This window comes from Protopterus annectens, chromosome 4.part0 (genome assembly GCF_019279795.1).
Source record: "Protopterus annectens isolate FY-2018-M chromosome 4.part0, PAN1.0, whole genome shotgun sequence".
Lineage (NCBI taxonomy): Eukaryota > Metazoa > Chordata > Ceratodontiformes > Protopteridae > Protopterus > Protopterus annectens.
In genome coordinates this window covers 857,847,648-857,868,330 of record NC_056733.1, presented here as the reverse complement: position 1 = coordinate 857,868,330, position 20,683 = coordinate 857,847,648, and the positions used below count along the sequence as shown (strand labels likewise).

Genomic DNA, 20,683 nt, shown 5'->3' with positions numbered 1-20,683 from the left:
TTGTTTGATATATATATAGGTAGTTTGTTGCAGAGTATGGGAAGTCTCTGAGACAGGAATCTATCCCTCCAGCATGTTCTGTTTATTGTGGTGACAAGGTTTAGGTCCCTAGAGCGTGTAGCTTGGAGGGATTGGGATTTCTTTACGTGGAACATGTCCAACAGCTCTGGGTTTGACATAGCTTTGTATATTAGGCAGAGATCGCCTCTGAGTAGGTGATATGCGACAGAGTAAAGCTGGAGGTTTTTGAGACAGTTTGTGTAGGGCATCTGTTTGAGGCCAGTAATCCTCTTTGTGAGGTATTTCTGCAGCCTTTCCAGTTGTTGTAGATGTCTTGTGAGGTACATACCAAAAGGGACATTGTACTCTACAATGGGTTTAATGAGTGATGAGTAGAGGGGAACAATGACCTCTTTTTTCCTGGATGAGAAACCTTTTGTGATGAGGTGTGCCACGTAGAAGGATTTCCTGACTACTGTGGCAATGTGATTATTAAAGGAGAGACTACTGTCCACCTGTGTTCCAACGTCTCTTATTACACTTTCGGTGTTAAGTAGACTACCGCCTATGTGGTACTTCATGGGTACAGAGTTTTTACCAAACGGGATGACAATGCACTTTTTGGCATTGAGCTTGAGGCCATGGCTTTGACACCAGACATCTGTCTCAGTGAGGCCCTTTTGTAGGATGCCCACATCATTAGGAGATTTGATTATGGCTCCTAGTTTGCAGTCATCTGCAAACTTTGTTAGCCAAAGACCTTCTGTGTCAGCCTGTACTTCAGAGAAGTAGATGCCAAACAGGAGAGGACCTAGGACTGAACCCTGTGGTCCTCCACTTGTCACTGGTCTGAAGTTGGATTTAGAGTCTGCTACTTTCAAAGTGTGGGTTCGGTCAGTGAGCCAGTTGGCAACCCATCTTGTGACATAGGGATTTATACCTATTTTAGTGAGTTTGTCTATAATTCCAGAGTGGGGGATGGTGTCGAAAGCCTTGGCAAGATCTAGATATGCTGTGTGTACCACCTTACCCTCATCTACTGCTTTGGTGACTGCTTCAAAGAAGTCTATCATTTTAGGCTTTGGCCAGATATTTTGCTCTAAGAGGTTGACACATCTGCCGAGCGTTCTTGCTTTGTTTAATTGCCATACAGCAATTCCTGAGTGCAGGGGCATGTATACTGTGAGAGCTCTGCTCACAGACACTTTCACTGCACTCGTCCATGCTCCATGCCCATTTAGGAGCAGAAGCATTATGCCTTCATTAATATGCATGGCGCACTACCGTCATGCTCCTAAACAGCCACTTCTGTGCATGACTAAGTTAGTCATGCATGGCAGGATAGTGAATCTGGGGGTATATGTAAGCAAGGAATTGTAGGGTCTCAGAAAACTCAGTGGTAGAGAAATTTGTGATCTCATTTTATGCAGACAAGGACAACTTGTTAGTGCAGGAGTATCTTGCTTATATAATTAACACAAAATATTAGTGAATAGATAGATTGCAGTGCCACAGATGTAATGAAATTAATTGCTCAAACCCATACTATCAGACTTCTGCATATGACGAAAGAATAAAATCACATTGAAAAAATACCAATAATTTAATATAGTTTGACACTTTTGTCCAACAATATTAATCAACTTCATCAGAACTCTAGAACACAACATCATTGCTCTTTTATATACCATAATCATGTGATACTAACATTAAAATTCACTAAAAAAACTCAGTTTAGTTTTTAAAAATATAACTTATAATACACTTTCTGTATATTAAAATTCTCAACCACACATGTCTAAATTTTTAAGACACTTAATATTTATTTGTTCATTCAGGCCAGGTTTGCAATCTATGTTAAAGAACAGCTGACAGTGTTCTCATTTGATGTAGACTATCTTATTAAAATCATCCCATCTGATATCAAAATTAACATGATCAATACAAAAAAATAAACTTGTTAAAGTTAATGCAATGTACAGAATATCTAGACAGTGCATTAGAAACATTATTTCTTTTGATAACATATAAGTGCATATAAATGTGTTACTGTTTTTTTCACACACAGAATGCTGTGTAATCTGGTTAGGCTGTCACATGAGCTACTGTAGATGAATTGCAATTACATCTCTTGGAAACACCAAAAGTTTAATGTATGTGTTTCGAATTTAAGTATGGGCTATCATACATATAGCTGCACATTCTGCATAGACCACACTGAAAATTCCCTTTTACTTTGCGGGAATGTTAATTATGTCGGATATTTAATAGCTTATCTAGCTTAACTTTCATATTTAAACCCATTTTTGTAAACAAAAACAGGTTCTTGCCCCACAATTGATATTTCATTTAAACCTAAGTTGATGAATAATTCTTTTAAATATTCACATTCAGATGTGAATTCATCACTGTCTGTAATCATTCTAGGAAGTCTGATGAATTGGCCTCTATCTACATATGACATCATATGTTTATGATGCACATTATTATAGTACAAATAGTAAGGTTGGTTTAGCATAAATAGATGAATTAAATACCTTGGCTTCCAAATAAAGTGGATTACTGATGTCCATGTAGTTAAGTTTCAAACTCTTATCTGCCTTAGTAAATTTAACAAGAATAGCACTATGGTTGCCAGAGTCAAGAAACACTTCAGTACTTTCACATCCCATTTCCATATAAAACTAAGTCATATACATGTGTCAAAAAATGTGTTGTTAAACTCTGTCTGGTGGGACAACTAGTTTTCTTCCCCCCAACTCATGACTGTGTCAACAAGTGCTGGAGTAACTATTATCCCATAGCCACTCCCTGTTTTTGATGGTGAAACTGGTTATTAAACACCAAAAAATATTTTTCAAAATCACCTCTAACAAAACATATACAATATTAATAGTTGTGTTACATAAATTGTATGTAAGGAAAGATATTATACAAAGCACTCTACACCAACTTCCTGGGGAATTACCATACATAGACTGTTCGCATCAAGTGTAAACATGCAAGTTTTATTTTTACCATTGATGCTAAAAGAAGTTGCTATAGACAAAGAAAATCCCAGAAATTCTTCAAATATGACTTGGACTTTTGAACAATAGGATTAGGGACCTTATCATGCATTTAAACTATAGGTCCCATTTTTGACTCATTTGCAGAAACTATGGGATTCAAAAAGATGAATTAACATTCCTATTACTGGATTTTGAATTAATGAACATTCATATTTTTCAAAATGTCCCTCACCTCGAAGGGATAGAATGGGTTAGCCTCTTACTTAGATCTAAAGATGTTCCAACTAATGAAATCACTTTAGTAGAATCTTTATTAGATATCATCCTTACAAATAACCATTTCTTATTTGACCAAGAATTTTGCTTACAAAAACAAGGTGTGGCTATGGGGTTGCCTTGTGGTGCCAGCTTTGCTAACTTTGTTATGGCATATTGAGAAAGGACTTTTGTCCTGAGTACCCCTTGCCACAAGACAAACCTTATTTTTTACACACGTTTTTTAGACGATATTTTCATCTTATTCAGAGGTGACAACATACAGGCTAAAACATTTATTTCCTATTTGAATACTACAATTGAATTTCTTGTATTTACATCAACATTTTATACAGATACTGTAGACTATTTAGATGTTAAATTGTCAAAGGACAGGGTTAACAATGGGTATGTATCACAAATTGTCAGGAAGCATACATACTGTAATTCCTTCCTACATTTCTCTAGCTGCCACCTGTTTCACCAGAAGCAGTCAATTGTCAAAGGACAATTAATTAGGGCAGCAAGGATGACCACATTGGAGTCTGACTTTCAAACAGAATGTGATTTGTTGTGTAACATGTTTGAGCAACGTGGGTACCCTAGTCAGCTAATACAATCTTTAGTTAGTGAAGTTTCTGAAAAGAGAAGGACTGGGTTGGTTAATCCTATTCTCCACTTTAGCGACTTAGAGAACACTATAATGGTACCTCCCATTGATGGTGGTTTTCTAAAAAACAAGATACTACACAATTTCAAGACTCTAATTTTAAAGATGGGTTTATTACCACCTTTTGTACAGACAGTGGCAGAGTGAAATCTATTTTACATAAAAATTGGCAGTTTATTTTGAACGACAATTTACTATTAGATAAACTGGGTCCATTTCCTAATACAGTATTTCGTAGAGGTTATAACTTTAAAAACCTCCTTGAAAGTGGTAACCATCAGAACATATCTAGATATGCAGGGATGACTACCTGTGGGTTTTGTAGGATGTGTAGATTCGTAGAAGTTGGAAACACCTTCCTTATTAATGGCAACAAGTTTAACATCAAGTTTAAACTTAATTGTAATTCTAGATGTTGTATATATAGCAAGGTGTGCATGTGCTGTCCTGCATTCTATGTAGGTAAAACTGAACATAGACTGAGGGACAGGACATATGAACACACTTATGCAATTTCTACAAACAAAACAGATAACTCATTGGCTAAACATATTTCTCATAATGCAGGTCATAAATTTACGTTTAAAGCCATTGATCAAATTCAATTTAATATGAGAGGGGGCCCTATGAATTTACTTCTAGAGGAACATGAACTTGCATGGCAAATCTGGTTAAACGCATTTGCTTTCCTAGGTTTGAATGACTCCTTTAATATTGCTTGTTTACTAAAACTTAGAAGTTTGAAACGGTAACCATCTGTGATTGTTGGGATAGTTATTTTATAAATATAGTTCCTAGTTGAACTACTTTGCGATTAGTTGGTTATCCTAATATTTTAATTTTTTATTATGTTGTACTCACAACAACATATTTTTAGTATGACATGAATATACAGGTCTTTTTAGACCAGTTTTTGTAATTTCTCAATAAGCTGATCTCATGCACTTGAGACATGGATTTCTTTGGTAATGTCTTTTTAAAAAAAACCTGAATGGAAATAGGTGTGTCTAACAGGTGACTGTTTTTAATTATTTAAATAGCACTGTTTGTAAATGTGCATTTTTTCTGACGAAGTTGCTACATTTTGGCAACGAAAAGCGCTTCAATTAAACTTTTTTTACTAGTGGCGTTCTCGCTGCATTGGTGTTGCTGCTGACTTGGTTTATTGTCAGTTTGTTCATAACTTTCCTAGTTTTACTTGTAGTATGGCATCTGGTGTTAGCAGCAACCCGAGCAGTCCCACTTTATTCAGTTCACAACTTCAGTCCGAGCTAGTAAACTTGACAATGTTAATTAACACTATGAATCAGCGTATGGACGAGTTTTCTTCCCGACTTGAGAAAGTGGACATTGCTTTATCCCAACAAAAGCGTCCTTTTCAAAACGCATTTCCACAAGTGGCTTCGAGTGACACCTCAACCAGTAACTGTAATACGAACTCATCTAATAACAGTAGCCCGGGAGAAGGTGTACTTAATGTTTCAATTACACCGGGGCAGTGTACACCAACTGAAGTTTCACCTATAGATACTACCGACATGGCTCAGCAGAATATATCCAGGAACAACAACGGAAGAATTATTGGTACTCCTAACTTTACTGAATGGATCAAGGCCACGTCTACGTTTTGTTTTAAGTCATGGTCCGATCTGGAGCAACCGGCCGATATCTGCAGTGAGCAACAGGTTGGTGTAGTAACTCTAAATGAGAAACTTAAATCCCTTGACATTAAATTACTTAAATTAAAGAAGTTGCAACTAGAAGTAATAGGTTCATAGGTTCATAGGTTCATACTAGGCTATCTGCCCGAGGGCATTTACAAGCCTAGCCCATCGTTTTGTGGCTTACGCCACCCCTTTAGTATGGGGAACTAAACCCATTATTTTGCTGTGCCTCTGTCGAGCAGTGACACTGAGGTAATCCCTGGGGTATATCTGCGATCTCCCATCCATTGGTCAAGATTTCTCTTGAACAAGGCGAGCGAGGTGCTCTGCCTCACATGTACCGGGATTTTGTTCCACAGCATAGGGAGTCTTTGGGTGATGAATCTATCCCTCCAGCACGTCCTATTAATAGTCGTGTCAAGGTTTAAGTCTCCCGCCCTTGTGGCTCTGATGGATCTGGATCTTTTGAGGTGAAGCATATTCATCAAATCTGGGTTTGACATGGCCTTGTATGTTAGGCAAAGGTCACCTCTGAGCAAGCGGTAAGCGACTGAGTAGAGCTGGAGTTCTTTCAGTCGGGCAGCATAGGACAGATTTTTGAGACCCTTTATCCTTTTGGTGAGGAACTTTTGTGGCCTCTCCAGCTGCTGCAAGTGTCGGGTCAGATACATTCCGAATGGGGCATTGTACTCAATCATTGGTCTGATGAGTGATGAGTAAAGGGAGACTATGACCTCCCTTGATCTAGATGAGAAACCCTTCATGATAAGGTGGGCAATGTAGAAGGTCTTCCTAACTACTTTAGCTACATGGGTGTCGAATGACAGACTACTATTAACCTGGGTCCCCAGGTCCCTGATAACTTCTTCTGCGCAATGCATTTTAAAGAATGGTTGAACCAGCACGTTGTCCCAAAGGGGCTGCGTTCTTACCGGTATCTGACCGTGTTGGTCCCAGAATCATTAGTTCATTTAGAACTTAATTCTTCATTTGATCAACAAGGCTTCGACCTGATGCAGCTTATGATTAAACATTACCTTTTACAAATCGATGCTTTGTCTAGTGAAGTATCGGTCTTGAATAAAGACATTTTATCTAGTAGTGATTTTGCTAGATACAAGTATGATTATGACCGGTCATTCTCTAGCATTAATCAACTACTAGAGAAACTGAAAGGTAATAAATTCAAAAAAATGAAAAGGGACCGACTGGCTTATGACAATGGTTCTGCTTATCCTAAACCGTCGTATGCCCAGGTTTCTAATACAATTAAAACTCTTACTGCTGTACAACAATAAAATAATAACCCGGATCAGATTGGAACACCAAATGGGGATAATAACTAGGCTACAATTAGACGTAGTGAATGGATCCGCAATTATAATAACAACAATTATGAATGTTACCAACAACAAGATGGTAAATGTAGTGTCCCTGTTAACAGTGAGGCTGGAAATTTTCAGAAGGTCAGTTATACAGGGGCGATCCCAAAGAACAAGTCATCCAAACAGAACCAGAAAAACAACCAACGGTATTCCAAGTGCAGGAAATAACAGTTAATGATATTACTGCACTGAACATTGTAACAAATACTGATGGTGACTGTAATATCTATAATTTTTCTTCATTCTCAATTGATCCTATTTTGGTTAACTTGCTAGCGAAGGGTTGTACATTTGTACCTGATAAACCCTTGAATTTTGCCAAAACAGTAATGGACTTAAAACTTTTCGTGAAGAAGTTGAATTTCAATTTATTGTTCAATAACAACAACTTACGGGATGACAGGCTGAGGGTAGCTAGTACCTTTAACCCACCCCTTACACCCTACTCTGAAGATGTTTGAACAAGTTTGTGAGCTTGATTTCAGATATTTACTGAATTCTCAGAATACCTTTTCAGTCAAAAAGACAAACAACGTGAGCTCAGATGAAAACATGTTTTTGCAATCTTTAAGTACTGCTAGTGTGCGGGTGGTTAAACCTGACAAGGGTGGGGGACTAGTTATATTTGACCACCATGATTAGACGCTGAAGCATACCTTAAAGTTTTATTAAATGAGGTCAATACTGCTTATCAGTGGATTAGAGATTATTTCAATGACTTCTTTATAGAAGCAACTATTGACATAGATACATTCAATTTTATATCTTTGCCTTGGCCTAAAACTCCAATTATGTTTGGTATACCAAAAATCCACAAGGATGTGTTTGATCCCCCTATGAGACCTTTGATTGATGGGAAGGGATCTATAACATATCCTTGTGCTAAAGTTGTAGATAACATCTTGAAAAAATACCTTGTAACCGAACCTCAAGTATGTAAAGACTCGTGGTCCTTCTTAGAGAGCATTAACAATTTGGAATTTAATGTCAGTCACAATTTTTTAACTATCGATGTTTAAGATTTTTATACTTCCATCCCTCACCTCGAAGGGATAGAATGGGTTAGCCTCTTACTTAGATCTAAAGATGTTCCAACTAATGAAATCACTTTAGTAGAATCTTTATTAGATATCATCCTTACAAATAACTATTTCTTATTTGACCAATAATTTTACTTACAAAAACAAGGTGTGGCTAAGGGGTCGCCTTGTGGTGCCAGCTTTGCTAATCTTGTTATGGCATATTGAGAAAGGACTTTTGTCCTGAGTACCCCTTGCCACAAGGTGAACGTCATTTTTTACACACGGTTTTTAGACAATATTTTCATCTTATTCAAAGGTGACAACATACAGGCTAAAACATTTATTTCCTATTTGAATACTACAACTGAATTTCTTGTATTTACATCAAAATTTCATACAGATACTATGGACTATTTAGATGTTAAATTGTCAAAGGACAGGATTAACAACAGGTATGTATCACAAATTTTCAGGAAGCATACATACTGTAATTCCTTCCTACATTTCTCTAGCTGCCACCCATTTCACCAGAAGCGGTCAATTGTCAAAGGACAATTAATTAGGGCAGCAAGGATGACCACACTGGAGTCTGACTTTCAAATGGAATGTGATTTTTTTGAATAATATGTTTGAGCAACGTGGGTACCCTAGTAAGCTAATACAATCTTTAGTTAGCGAAGTTTCTGTAAAGAGACGGACTGGGTTGGTTAATCCCATTCTCCACTTTAGTAACTTAGAGAACATTATAATGGTACCACCCACTGATGGTGGCTTTCTAAAAAAACAAGATACTACACAATTTCGAGACCCTAATTTTAAAGATAGGTTTATTACCACCTTTCGTACAGTCAGTGGTAAAGTGAAATCTATTTTATATAAAAATTGGCAGTTTATTTTGAACGACAATTTACTATTAGATAAACTGGGAACATTTCCTAATACAGTATTTCATAGTGGTTATAACCTTAAGAACCTCCTTGAAAGTGGTAACCATCGGAACATATCTAGATATGCAGGGATGACTACCTGTGGGTTTTGTAGGATGTGTAGATTTGTAGAAGTTGGAAACACCTTCCTTATTAATGGCAACAAGTTTAACATCAAGTTTAAACTTAACTGTAATTCTAGACTTGTATATATAGCAAGGCGTGTGTGCTGTCCCACATTCTACGTAGGTAAAACTGAACGTAGACTGCGGGACAGGATATATGAACACACTTATGCAATTTCTACAAACAAAACAGATAACTCGTTGGCTAAACATGTTTCTCATAATGCAGGTCATAAATTTATGTTTAAAGCCATTGATCAAATTCAATTTAATATGAGAGGGGGCTCTATGAATTTACTTCGAGAGGAACACGAACTAGCATGGCAAATCTGGTTAAACGCATTTGCTTTCCTAGGTTTGAACGACTTCTTTAATATTGCTTGTTTACTAAAACTTAAAAGTTTGAAACGGTAACCATCTGTGATTGTTGGGATAGTTATTTTATAAATATAGTTCCTAGTTGAACTACTTTGTGATTAGTTGGTTATCCTAATATTTTAATTTTTTATTATGTTGTACTCACAACAACATATTTTTAGTATGACATGAATATACAGGTCTTTTTAGACCAGTTTTTGTAATTTCTCAATAAGCTGATCTCATGCACTTGAGACATGGATTTCTTTGGTAATGTCTTTTTAAAAAAACCTGAATGGAAATAGGTGTGTCTAACAGGTGACTGTTTTTAATTATTTAAATAGCACTGTTTGTAATGTGCATTTTTTCTGAGGAAGTTGCTACATTTTTGCAATGATAAGCGCTTCAATTAAACATTTTTTTTACTAGTGGTGGTCTCGCTGCATTGGTGTAGCTGCTGACTTGGTTTATTTTCAGTTTGTTAGTAACTTTCCTAGTTTTACTCAAAATGTAAATAGCCCTGCACAAGCAGTTCCAATAGAGCATTATCTAGAGACTCATGAGATTTACGAATGTCAATCACTGTAACTTGTTGGCAGCAGTGAACAACTTGTAGCAATCTAACATGACAGAGACCTAATCTGAATTATCTATTAGTGCTCAACTATTGCCCTTCTCTGATTTCATAAATCTTACAAAGTGCATATCTTGCAGCTCTTTAAGAGCAGTGGTTTCATTCTGATTTAAACTGAAGAAAGTTTTGGAAACAGGCTTATAAAGACATCATCTAATATTTTTATCACAGGTCTGAACAAAAGTTTAATATGCATTTGTTAAAAAAACTATATTAAAGCTACTTTTCATTTTTAAAGTCTGCCAAATTAAAAACACAGTTTGCACTTAATCAAAAATATATTGCACACTGAGTTTCCTTAAGCACAGTCTCAGTTTGACAAAGGTTTCCACCAAACTGGCCCTCTTTGCTGGAATAAAGATTAAACCTTTGCTCAGAAGAGTTATGTGTGTGGAATTAAATACACTAAAAGTAATTTAAACAGAGACTTGTGTCTCTGTCCTCGACCTCTGCCTTACTAAACACAGACATCTAGTGTCTCTGTCCTCGACCTGTACCTCACTGAACAGAGACGTCTAGTGACTCCATCCTCAGCCTCTGCCTCACCTTTGTTTGGTATGAGGGTCATTTCCTCATCTCACTGTTACACTCTGATCTGTCTGTCTGGTTTGAGCCTGTGTTTAAGTAAAATCCTTTAATTTTAGATCTGCATGCTGTTGATCTAGGCAGTCTGCTCACCTCTTGGACCTCCACACCTGCAGTACAAACAACTGTAGAGCAGTTGTAATAAAAATCTTTTGTGTTCAACATCTTTGTATCATACATAAGCAAGGGTTAAAACTGAAATTGCATTGCATGGAAAGAAGCCAGTTAAAATAAGTTGTTTTCCTAACTAAGAATTTGCTGACCAAAGAGGAATGCACAGATGTTACCTTGATTTAGGGAACAAGCTTATCTTGTAACTGACCTTTGACCATTTGAGGCTCCAGTATGTATATTTATTGCCTTGACTGAAATTCCTTGTCTGGTAAACATCTTGCTGAGTACGTGCAGCAAAGGGTATAAAAACCCATGTAAAGTGTATAGAAGTTAGACTGCTGACATACCATGTGCCATGTAGCATGTCTCCATGCATGTATAATAAATGTTTTTGCTTATTTAATCTGCGTGATTCTTCCAGTATATGTTGAGTGTTAATTTCTTTTGACAGCAGTGCATGGAAAATTCATCTCCACATGGAATTCAAGACATCTTATGCAAAATTCACTTTAAGTGCTAAAACATACAAGGAAATATAAAAAATTCTAACTCTGGAAGTGTACTTACGTCTGCCATTCAGCAGGGCCCCCCGAACAGTTTTAGGTTTGGCACGCTCATATACATAATCACAGAAATGTTTGGATACAGCCACAAATTCCTCATCCAGCTTTTCATCACTAAGGATTTCAAGACTTTTAAGATCCTGCTTTTTAACAGGCTGAGGGAAAACAAAACATTTCTTATCAGGAAAAAACTTCTTGATACATTTTCGGCATTCATTGAACTCCTTCATTTTTTCTGTAAAAAAAAATGTGATGAAGTTTAGTTTCCCTTCTACAGCAATGCAAAAATATATAATGTTTGAATATATCATCAAGTTCTCTATGGATGTAATTATTATATCTGAAATTTTACAGTATTAATTAAAGCTATTCCTTGGTGCTTGACATACTCAACAAAAATTGTTCAGGACTGTTTACTCTCCCAAATGTGTCTTGTTTTGGACTTACTTTGTTGAGGAAATTTAGACATGAGTAAATTTCAAGCTATATGCATTAAATAAATACAGACTGAAACAAATTTGATTTACAGATCAGAACCATGAAAACCAACCCAAATGGCAGGTAACACTACTTGGCCCAGCTGTAAAGCACATTTTCCTGCATACAAAATAAGAAACAGATCATAGTCAGCAGGTAACTGCATGTAATCTTTTCCCCATCACTCATAAAACTGCCTTATACCTGTTCATAGGTTCATAGGTTCATAGGTTCATACTAGGCTATCTGCCCTAGGGCATTTATAAGCCTAGCCAGAATGTATTTGGCTTTCACCACCCATTTTAAATTTATTTTGCTATGCCCTTTTTCGAGGTTAGTATACTGTGCCTCTGTCTAACAGTGACACAGAAGTGATACCTGGGGTAAACCTATGATCTCCCATCCACTCATCAAGATTCCTCTTGAAGAGAGTAAATGAGGGACTCTGACTAACCTGGACTGGGATTTTATTCCAGAGTGAAGGGAGCCTCTGGGTTATGAATCTGTCCCTCCAGCATGTCCTATTTATTTCAGTGCTGAGGTTCAAGTCTCTTGAGCACGTAGCTCGATGGGATTTAGATTTTCTGAGGTGCAGCATGTCCATTAATTCTGGGTTGGACATGGCTTTATATGTCAGACACAGATTGCCTCTGAACAGGCGGTATGCCACTGAGTAGAGCTGGAGTTTCTTTAACCGGGCAGCATATGGCATCTGTTTGAGCCCTTTGATCCTCTTGGTGAGGTACTTTTGGGGTCTTTCCAGTTGCTGCAGGTGTCTGGTAAGGTACATCCCAAAAGGGGCATTGTACTCAATTATGGGCCTGATGAGGGATGAGTAAAGAGGCACGATGACCTCCCCTGATCTAGATGTGAATCCCTTCATGATTAGCTGGACCACTTTGGCCATGTGGTTGTCAAATGAGAGATTGCTATCAACTTGGGTCCCCAGGTCCCTAATTACTTCTTCTGTACTTAATGGATTACTACCTATGTGGTAATTTGTGGGCACTTTGTTTTTGCCAAAGGGAATGACTGTGCTATGCATTCATTAACTCCATTATTATTTTTGATGTTACTAACTCTCTGGGGTATCTGTTCTGAAGCTGTACTACCCTTCATGTGGAATACTGTGTATCTCCTCTGAGCCATTCACCTGATAGCTTCAGTCTGATACTCTGCCCCCATGCTCATCATCTGGGTACACTTCATTATTTTTTATCCCGCAGTTATTCATTCATCCAACTTGTTCTATCAAGGCAAGACTGTACTATGATAACTGTAGAGGAAACAAATGCATTAAAATGCAGGTCTAGAGGCCAAAAGGCTCCAGAAGCCATGGGGGGGGGGGTTCTAGATGCTCTGAGGTACATTTCGGAGTATTTTAGCAAACTTTTCATCTAGTAATGGTCTTAATGAAAACCCAGATCAATGAAAGAAATTCAATTTTTACTCTTCAACTTTTTCCTGCATCTTTTAAGCTCAGGGTTCTAGTTTTTCTATGGTACATTTTATATTTTTAAACATTTTTTTCATCCAACAATGGCCTGAATGAAAACTATGATTAAGGAGTGATATTTACTCTTACTCTTCAGCTTTGCTTTTTCCTATACATTTTCAACACATCCTAACTGACCAAAACTACACTGTAATAACATAGCTAATCTAGGGGTCTGGGAATTGCTAGACACTCTGAAATCATTAGGTTAAAGATGTTCTTAGGTACATTTTAGAGCATTTTTCTAACATTTTGATCCAATGATAGCCTGAACAAAAATCATGTGCATGGAAATTAAAATCAGTAATACATTTTATTTCAAGGAAGAAATGGGTTGTATCCAAGGCTTAATGCACACAGCTGACCAAATGCCATTTCACAATAAAATGAGAAGACAAATACTTCTGAGAATACATAAATCATATTTGGGAAAAGTACCTGTCTCTCAAAATAGGTAGCCACATTTTGTGTATCCTCCAGTATTGTTAAATTGGGATGAAATGTAAAGCACAAATGGCCACAGTCATATATTTCAAGTTGCTGCTGTTATATTGATATATTGCATGCCTCCTCACCCCTACCCCCAAAAGATACCCACCTTCTGATGTCTGATTGGGACAAAACTGAAAAAAAAAAAAACAAATAAAGCATAACATATTTGCTGTCAGACATGTAAAAACATGCTTCTTTACTTTCTCACAAATTATAGCCACCTGCATATGTATCTGATGTTTGAGTGTCAGAAAATGAAAAAAAATGATTACAAAAATGTTTCCCACTTATTACTTCCAGACACCATGCAGTGCTCCTATACAAGCTATAAGTGATCCTCTGTACAACCCATTGAAGTATGCAAGGAAAGTTAAAGAAATAATAAAAAGAAGTTATATACGTACCATAATGTTCCACCTGTGTTGTCCATTTTCATTGTTTCTCAACCGTTGGGTTTGGATCTGATCCTCGGATCCAACTTGGCCATTACTAAACCTCTTAGTAACCAAAATGCTCTTGAGCTTCTCCCTTACCCACAATGCACCAACCTCTAACATACCTCAGATCTTGTTTGCTGATTTTAACAGAAGTGGTATCTGTTAACATGCATATATAAAATGATACGTAAAAATTGGTGTGTTCTATAGAGGAAACCATATCAGCAGTTCAATCAAAAGGGCAGAGGTGTCTTTAGAATATCTCATTCCTCTAGAAGTTTGAAGAAACAGAGAATGGGGGTTGGTGGGTGGGAAGTTGAGGAAGAATGAAAATGGACAACACAGATGGAACATTATGGTAAGTACATAACTTCTTTATCTGATGTTGTCAATTTTCATTCTATCCTCAACTGTTGGGGCAGAGTCCCCAGATCCCAAACACCCTGGGTGAACTTTAAGGAAGGATATTCCTGAGCACAGTAAAACCAAAAGATGCTCTACCCCTTGAGGTCAGATCTAATTTGCAATGAGTGAAAAAGATATGAGGACTAGCCCAAGTTGCTGCTGTATAAATATTGACCATGGAAATCCTGGATAGAAATACAGAAGAAGTTGCCATGGACCTGGTGGAATGGGCTTTTATAGGTTAGGTTAAGGTAAGACCCAATTTGTTATAGATAAAAGAAATAAAATAAGTCAGCCATCTGGCTGAAGTTACTTTTGCAACTGGTTTACCCAATTTCAAATCTGCCAAGGAAACAAACAATTGGCATGTCTTTTTGATTTATTTTGTCTTATGCAAATAAAAATGTAATTGTCTGTGAATATCCAATAAATGCAACATATATTTACCTTTGTCTGCAAATTTAGGAAAGAATACTGGCAGATTAATGGACTGATTGATATTGGATTCTGACACCATCTTGGGAAGGAAAGATGCATTGGTTCATAATATAACTCTATCCTTATGAAAAATCAAGTAGGGAGGTTTTGAAGACGAGGCTTGAATATCTGAAATTCTTCTAGCTGAGGGGATGGTTATTAAAAAGACAGTTTTTCAAGTAAGAAACTTAAGGTCACATTTAGCTGCTGGTTCAAAGGAGGAATTTAATGCTTGCAGTACCAAGTTCAGATCCCATGGTGGAGTAGGATCTTTATGGTCTCAAAAGAAGAGCGCCTCTCAAGAATGATTTGCAGAGTTTATCAGAGGCTACTAAAGAACCTTCAAATTCAATTTGAAAATTAGATATTGCTGTTAACTGAACCTTAATGGTAGAAGAACTTGTGCCATCTTTAAAGAGTAAAGCTAGAAATTCAAGTATGTTATGTATTGGAACTAAGAAAGGATCAATATAATTTTGTTGTGCCCAGTAAACAAATCTTTTGCATTTACTTGCATAGAGTTTTTGTGCTGAGAGTTTATGGGAAGATAAAAGGATATGGTGGACAAGGGAAGAGAGCATAGGTTGTCTGGCTGTTGATGGAATTGGTGAAACCATGCAGTAAGCTTGAGGTTTGAAATGTTTGGGTGAATCATGCCTGTCAGGTGAGACAGAAGGTCTGGAATCAGATCCAAAATCCAAGCTTGGTAAAGTAGATGAGGCCATAAGAAGGGGAACCAAACCTGTTGAGGCCAGTGAGGTGCAATGAGGATGACTTTGCTCTTCAGCCTGGTAGCTTTCTGCAGAAATTTCAGAATTAATGGAATTGGCAGGTGGGAGGTCGATCATGAAGTACAGCATACCTTGGTGATTTCCCGTGTGGGAGGATTAGGCCAAAGTAGCTGCTGCATTTGCTATTTAGGAGAGAAGCAAAAAGATCACAGCAAGGCATTGACAAAATATTATTTCGGTTATTTTCTTGTTGAGAGGCCTCTCATTAGGTAGAAGAATGGACCTGCTCAATTTGTTTGCTATCACATTGGACTTTCCCAGAATATGCATTGATATGAGAAAGTGGTTGGATGATATCGACCATTGTCACACTCTGAGTGCTTCTTGACAAAAGGTGTATGATCTGGTCCCACCTTGTTTGTTGATATACCAAACTACTGACATATTATCTGTTTGAATAACAACTGTCTCTGTAGGGAGAGCATTCTGGAGGGCCTGTAATGTTAAGAGCACTACACTCCTCTCCAGGACATCTATATGCAATTTGGTCTCTTTGGGGGACCAAGTGCCTTGGACTATTTTCTCCAGAAAGCACTCCTCCACGCTAACAGGGAGGCGTCCATGGTCTACTATGACTTTGGGCTGAGAGTAAATGAATGGAGGACCTTGTAGAACCTGACCTGATTGAATCCACCACCTGAGATCTCTCTCTTGCATGCCTGTGTGAATCTTATTTGTGCTGACATGCATTGGTAAAGAATCAACCACTGTGTTGCTAACATCTATTAATAAATTCTCACATGAAATCTGACTATAGGTACTAAGGTTACAGCTGCTGACATTGATCCTAGAGCTTGAAGGACCAAGCAGGCTGAAGTCTTGCCATTGCAAATTATTTTTCTGACCTGCAATCTGATAGTCAATATTCTTGAGAAAGGAAGAGAAGCTATCACTGACTCGAAAACCGCTCCTATGAATTCCATATTTGAGTTGGTTGTAGGTGAGACATAGTTTATGGTTATCCCCAGATGATAGCAAATCTGAAGTACCTCATTTCTTGCCCTTATTAGCAGATGCCTGGTTGGGATGGTAATGAGCTAGTCATCTAGATATGGGAACTCCCAGAATCCCTGCAGTCTCAAGTTAGCTGCTACAACTGCCATACATTTGATAAACACCTTGGGGGCTGTGGTGATGCCAAAGGGTAGAGCTCTAAACTGGTAATGACTGACTCCCAGCAGGAAGCATAAATACCTTCTGGATTGTCTGTACAGCTTTATGTGACATTACGCATCCTGAAAGTCCATTGAGTATACCCAGTCTTCCTTGCCCAGAAAAGGGAGAATGGACTGAACCATCACCATCCGAAACTTTGTGTGTTGAACTGACTTGTTCAATTTGCTGCGATCCAAAATTGGTCTCCAGTCCCCTGTTTTCTTCGGCACTAAAAAGAATTTGGAGTAAGTTCCAGATTCTATCTGGTCAGGCAGGACCTCTTAGATGACTCTTTTTTTCTAGCAGCGTTCCTATTTGTATTACTGCTTCTTTCCTATGACTGTGTGGAATATCAGGAATTTTTCGTAAAGTTGGGGGTGGAAGGAAAAAGAGTATTATATAACCTCTGGAAATAATCCTCTGCATCCAAGTATATTTTGTTATGTCTAGCCAGGCTCTCTGCTGCAGTGATAGTCAACACCCAATCGCCTCTAGAGGTGGACAATTGGGCCTTCTTTTAGGAGCGCTGGTAGAGTCTGACAGAGAAAAAAAATCTCTGGACCTCTGGTTGTGTGGGCCTCCTCTGCCATTGGGGTGGCATTGACCATTAGAGTCCCCCCACCCCTAAGAGAACTTTCTCCACATGTGTTCTGGAAAGGACCCTGGACTTCCTGAACCACATCTTCTAACCACCTCATTGATTCCTAGAAAATGATCTTTGAGGCATTAAAAAACATATGCTCAGTGCAGAGATGGTCTTTCCATCCTTCTAACACCTGGATAATGTGTCCTTCACTTTGGGACCAAACGAGAAAGTGCCATCAAAAGGAGCATTGATGAACAAAGGCTTGATGGGCTCCTCAAAATCACATACATGCATCAATGAATGCCTCCTAATGGATATGCCTGAACCTGCTGGTCTTGAGAGGCCTTCTGCTGCATGCAAAATGAGCCTCTTCAAAGAATTTGAAATAGATTGGAGGGTAGCCAACTGAGAAGCCACAGATGGCTGGACCTCAGCAGAAGCAGTCCCTGAAAGAGAAGTTGAAGGTTCTTTGAGCAAATCCCTTTGTAACCTAGTAAAATGTGCCAAATATTTCAGTGACCTAAGGGAAAAGGTCACTAAAGCATTGACATGGTTCCTAAATCTGTCTATTGCCCCAGAATCCCTGTTAGGGGGATGAATAGAGGAACTCTAAGATGTCAATTCCATCTTGGTGGCTGCCACCATGACCATGGCATCTGTGGGCACCTGTTTAGCCCAAAATTCCTTCCCTGCAGGTGGAGCTCGAATACTATCTGGCCTTTTTGGAATTGGTTCTACTGCATCAGGTTCCTTCTACACTCACTGAGAGACCAAATCAATGAACTTGTTTGCAGGTAAAATAACCCAGGAAGTAGATGGGTCAGCTCCGAAGGCCTCCAGAAATACTGACTCCTCAGGTGAAGGGTTGCTGGGGGTACAACTGCCTCTCTGCTGTAGGATCTTAAGGATGCCTCCAAATGAGAAGCCTTCTGAAATTGATCATGGGGACCTTTCACTGTCATCGATGTCCATATTATGAGTGATTAACTCTTATGAAGAGTTAAGTGCCTCCTCCTGCACTTTCTCTTCTTAGGGACTTTCTTGGTGGGGTGTTCCAGGGGAGCGTTAGAAGAGAATATAAAATCCTGCTCGGTAGACTGGAGGTCTCGATCTGGCTGTCCCTGTAGAGTGGAATGATGAGGATCAAAGCACAGAGACATCTAGGTGTTGGATTGAAAATTTGAGTGGTTGGGACCATCAATTTTGTCTGAGTAGAAAACACCTTCTTCACAACCTCAAATGCAGACCACCCTAGGAAAGGAGAAGACCTCAGCACTGAAAAGTCAGGACGTAGTCTCATCCTGCTCTGAAAGCAATCTTCCCTAGGAGGAAGTCAGAGCTGATCTGTCCAATGCCGAAGCACCAAGGTGCAGAGATGGCTCCAAGGCCTTCAAAGTCAATCCCAGTGCCTCAGATCCAACAAAGAATCTTAGGTTCTGAGCGTCCTATTGATCCAAAGATGTTGGCACCATAACACTCAGAGTTAGCTTCAGAATCAAGCATAGGATTATCTTTAGATCCAAGCCAGATGGACCTGGAAGACTTGGATCCAGGGACTTTGAAACAAGCAAAGGGATCAGAGAAGTAGTCTGAAGTGATGGTATGGTTGAAGGACTGACCTCTTGACACTAAGTAGTAGGAGTCAGTAACATAGCCATCTGCATCTGCACTGAGAGAAACTTCATCATCTTACCCACATTTTCTTCAGTCAAACTTCTGGAGGATTGAGATGAGGCCAAGGAAGGTGACTTTGCATGGTGCCTTTACATAAATGGAGATGGAAGCCTGGAAGGAACTGGATCCATTGAGAGAGAATAACAGGTCCTAGGCATAACAACAGGGTCTGACTCTGTAGGCTCAGAATATTTTTTGGTTGGCGCAGAGGAAGTTAGATCCAAAAACTTATTTTTCTTCAAATCCAAGGAGGAAGAGGTTTGAGACCTCCTTGAATCCAACTTAGTCCTCTTTCAAGACAACTTCAAGGATGGAGTTGAGAAAGTAGAAACAACAGGAGATTTTGACTTTTTGGACTAAAGCTTGGTGGAACTGAGCCCATGAAATAGCTTTTCTAAAAGAAGAAGGCAACAAGCCTTTCAATATTAATTTATTCTTTCTGTCCACTAAAGCTCTGGGATTAAAATATTGAAAGACTGAGCAGTTTTCCTGTAGGTGCTGTGGACCTAAACAATAAACACAGAGATTGTGGGCATCTGAAACAGGCAATTTGTGCCCACACTTCAAACTCTTTTTAAAGCCATAATGGCTCTTCACAGCCATTCTACAAGAAGAAGAGTTTCTTTTTTTTCCTTTTTTTTTAGTAGAAAGAAGGAAAAGGGAGTAATACCAGCAATGGTAATTAGAAATACACTATTGTATAAAAGCAAGGAAGGGATAAATGCCAATAATGGTATTTTATAGAACTATAATAAGTACAAGGGTAAAAAACTGACAGTAACTAGAAAAATTACGAAGAAAACAAAAAAATATATAAAATATGAAAGAGAAATGCTAGCTTATCTGAAAATAGTGATGAAGCTCAAGAGCTATGGTTGACCATGTCCTTTCAGGAAAATCATCATACAAGACCTTAAGACACCACAAGAGGTATGTTAGGGGTTGGTGCATTGTGGGTAGGTGAGACGCTAGAGAGCTTTTTGGTTACCACAAGCTTTAGTAATGGCCAAGTCAGATCAGAGGATCTGATCTGAACCCCTCAGTTGAGGACAGAATGAAAACTGACAACATCAGATCCACACTTTTCCCAGACCAGCACAAGATATTGTGATCTCTGAGGTTTGGGAGGAATGTTAGAGGAATAATGACTTTGATACTGGCCCCCCACACAAGTACAGCAACCTTCTCTGTACATGTATGAGCAGCATTGGTTGCATAGGTGGGGTTCAAGGCCAAGGTACCTACTAAGCCCATGTCAAGTTTACTTATACAGCCTTTGAGTGTAAGAGCTACCAACCCAGAGAAGGTCTGAAGGTCTGGGTATTCTGTGATGTATTTTGTCACTTATTTATTTTGAGAGATGACTGTTAAACTGTGTAACTG

At 38.4% G+C, this 20,683-nt stretch overlaps 1 protein-coding gene across 1 annotated transcript in view; it reads right to left on the bottom strand.

Moving 5' to 3' along the window:
• Positions 1-11,241: 11,241 nt before the first annotated feature.
• LOC122800355 (guanylate-binding protein 3-like) overlaps positions 11,242-20,683 on the bottom strand; it is a 194,389-nt gene continuing 184,947 nt past the window's right edge. The window contains exons 2-3 of the mRNA XM_044069805.1: positions 11,316-11,546; positions 11,242-11,264 (exon numbers count right to left, since the gene is read on the bottom strand). Coding sequence (XP_043925740.1) covers positions 11,242-11,264; positions 11,316-11,546 — 254 coding nt within the window. The remainder of the gene's footprint in view (positions 11,265-11,315; positions 11,547-20,683) is intronic.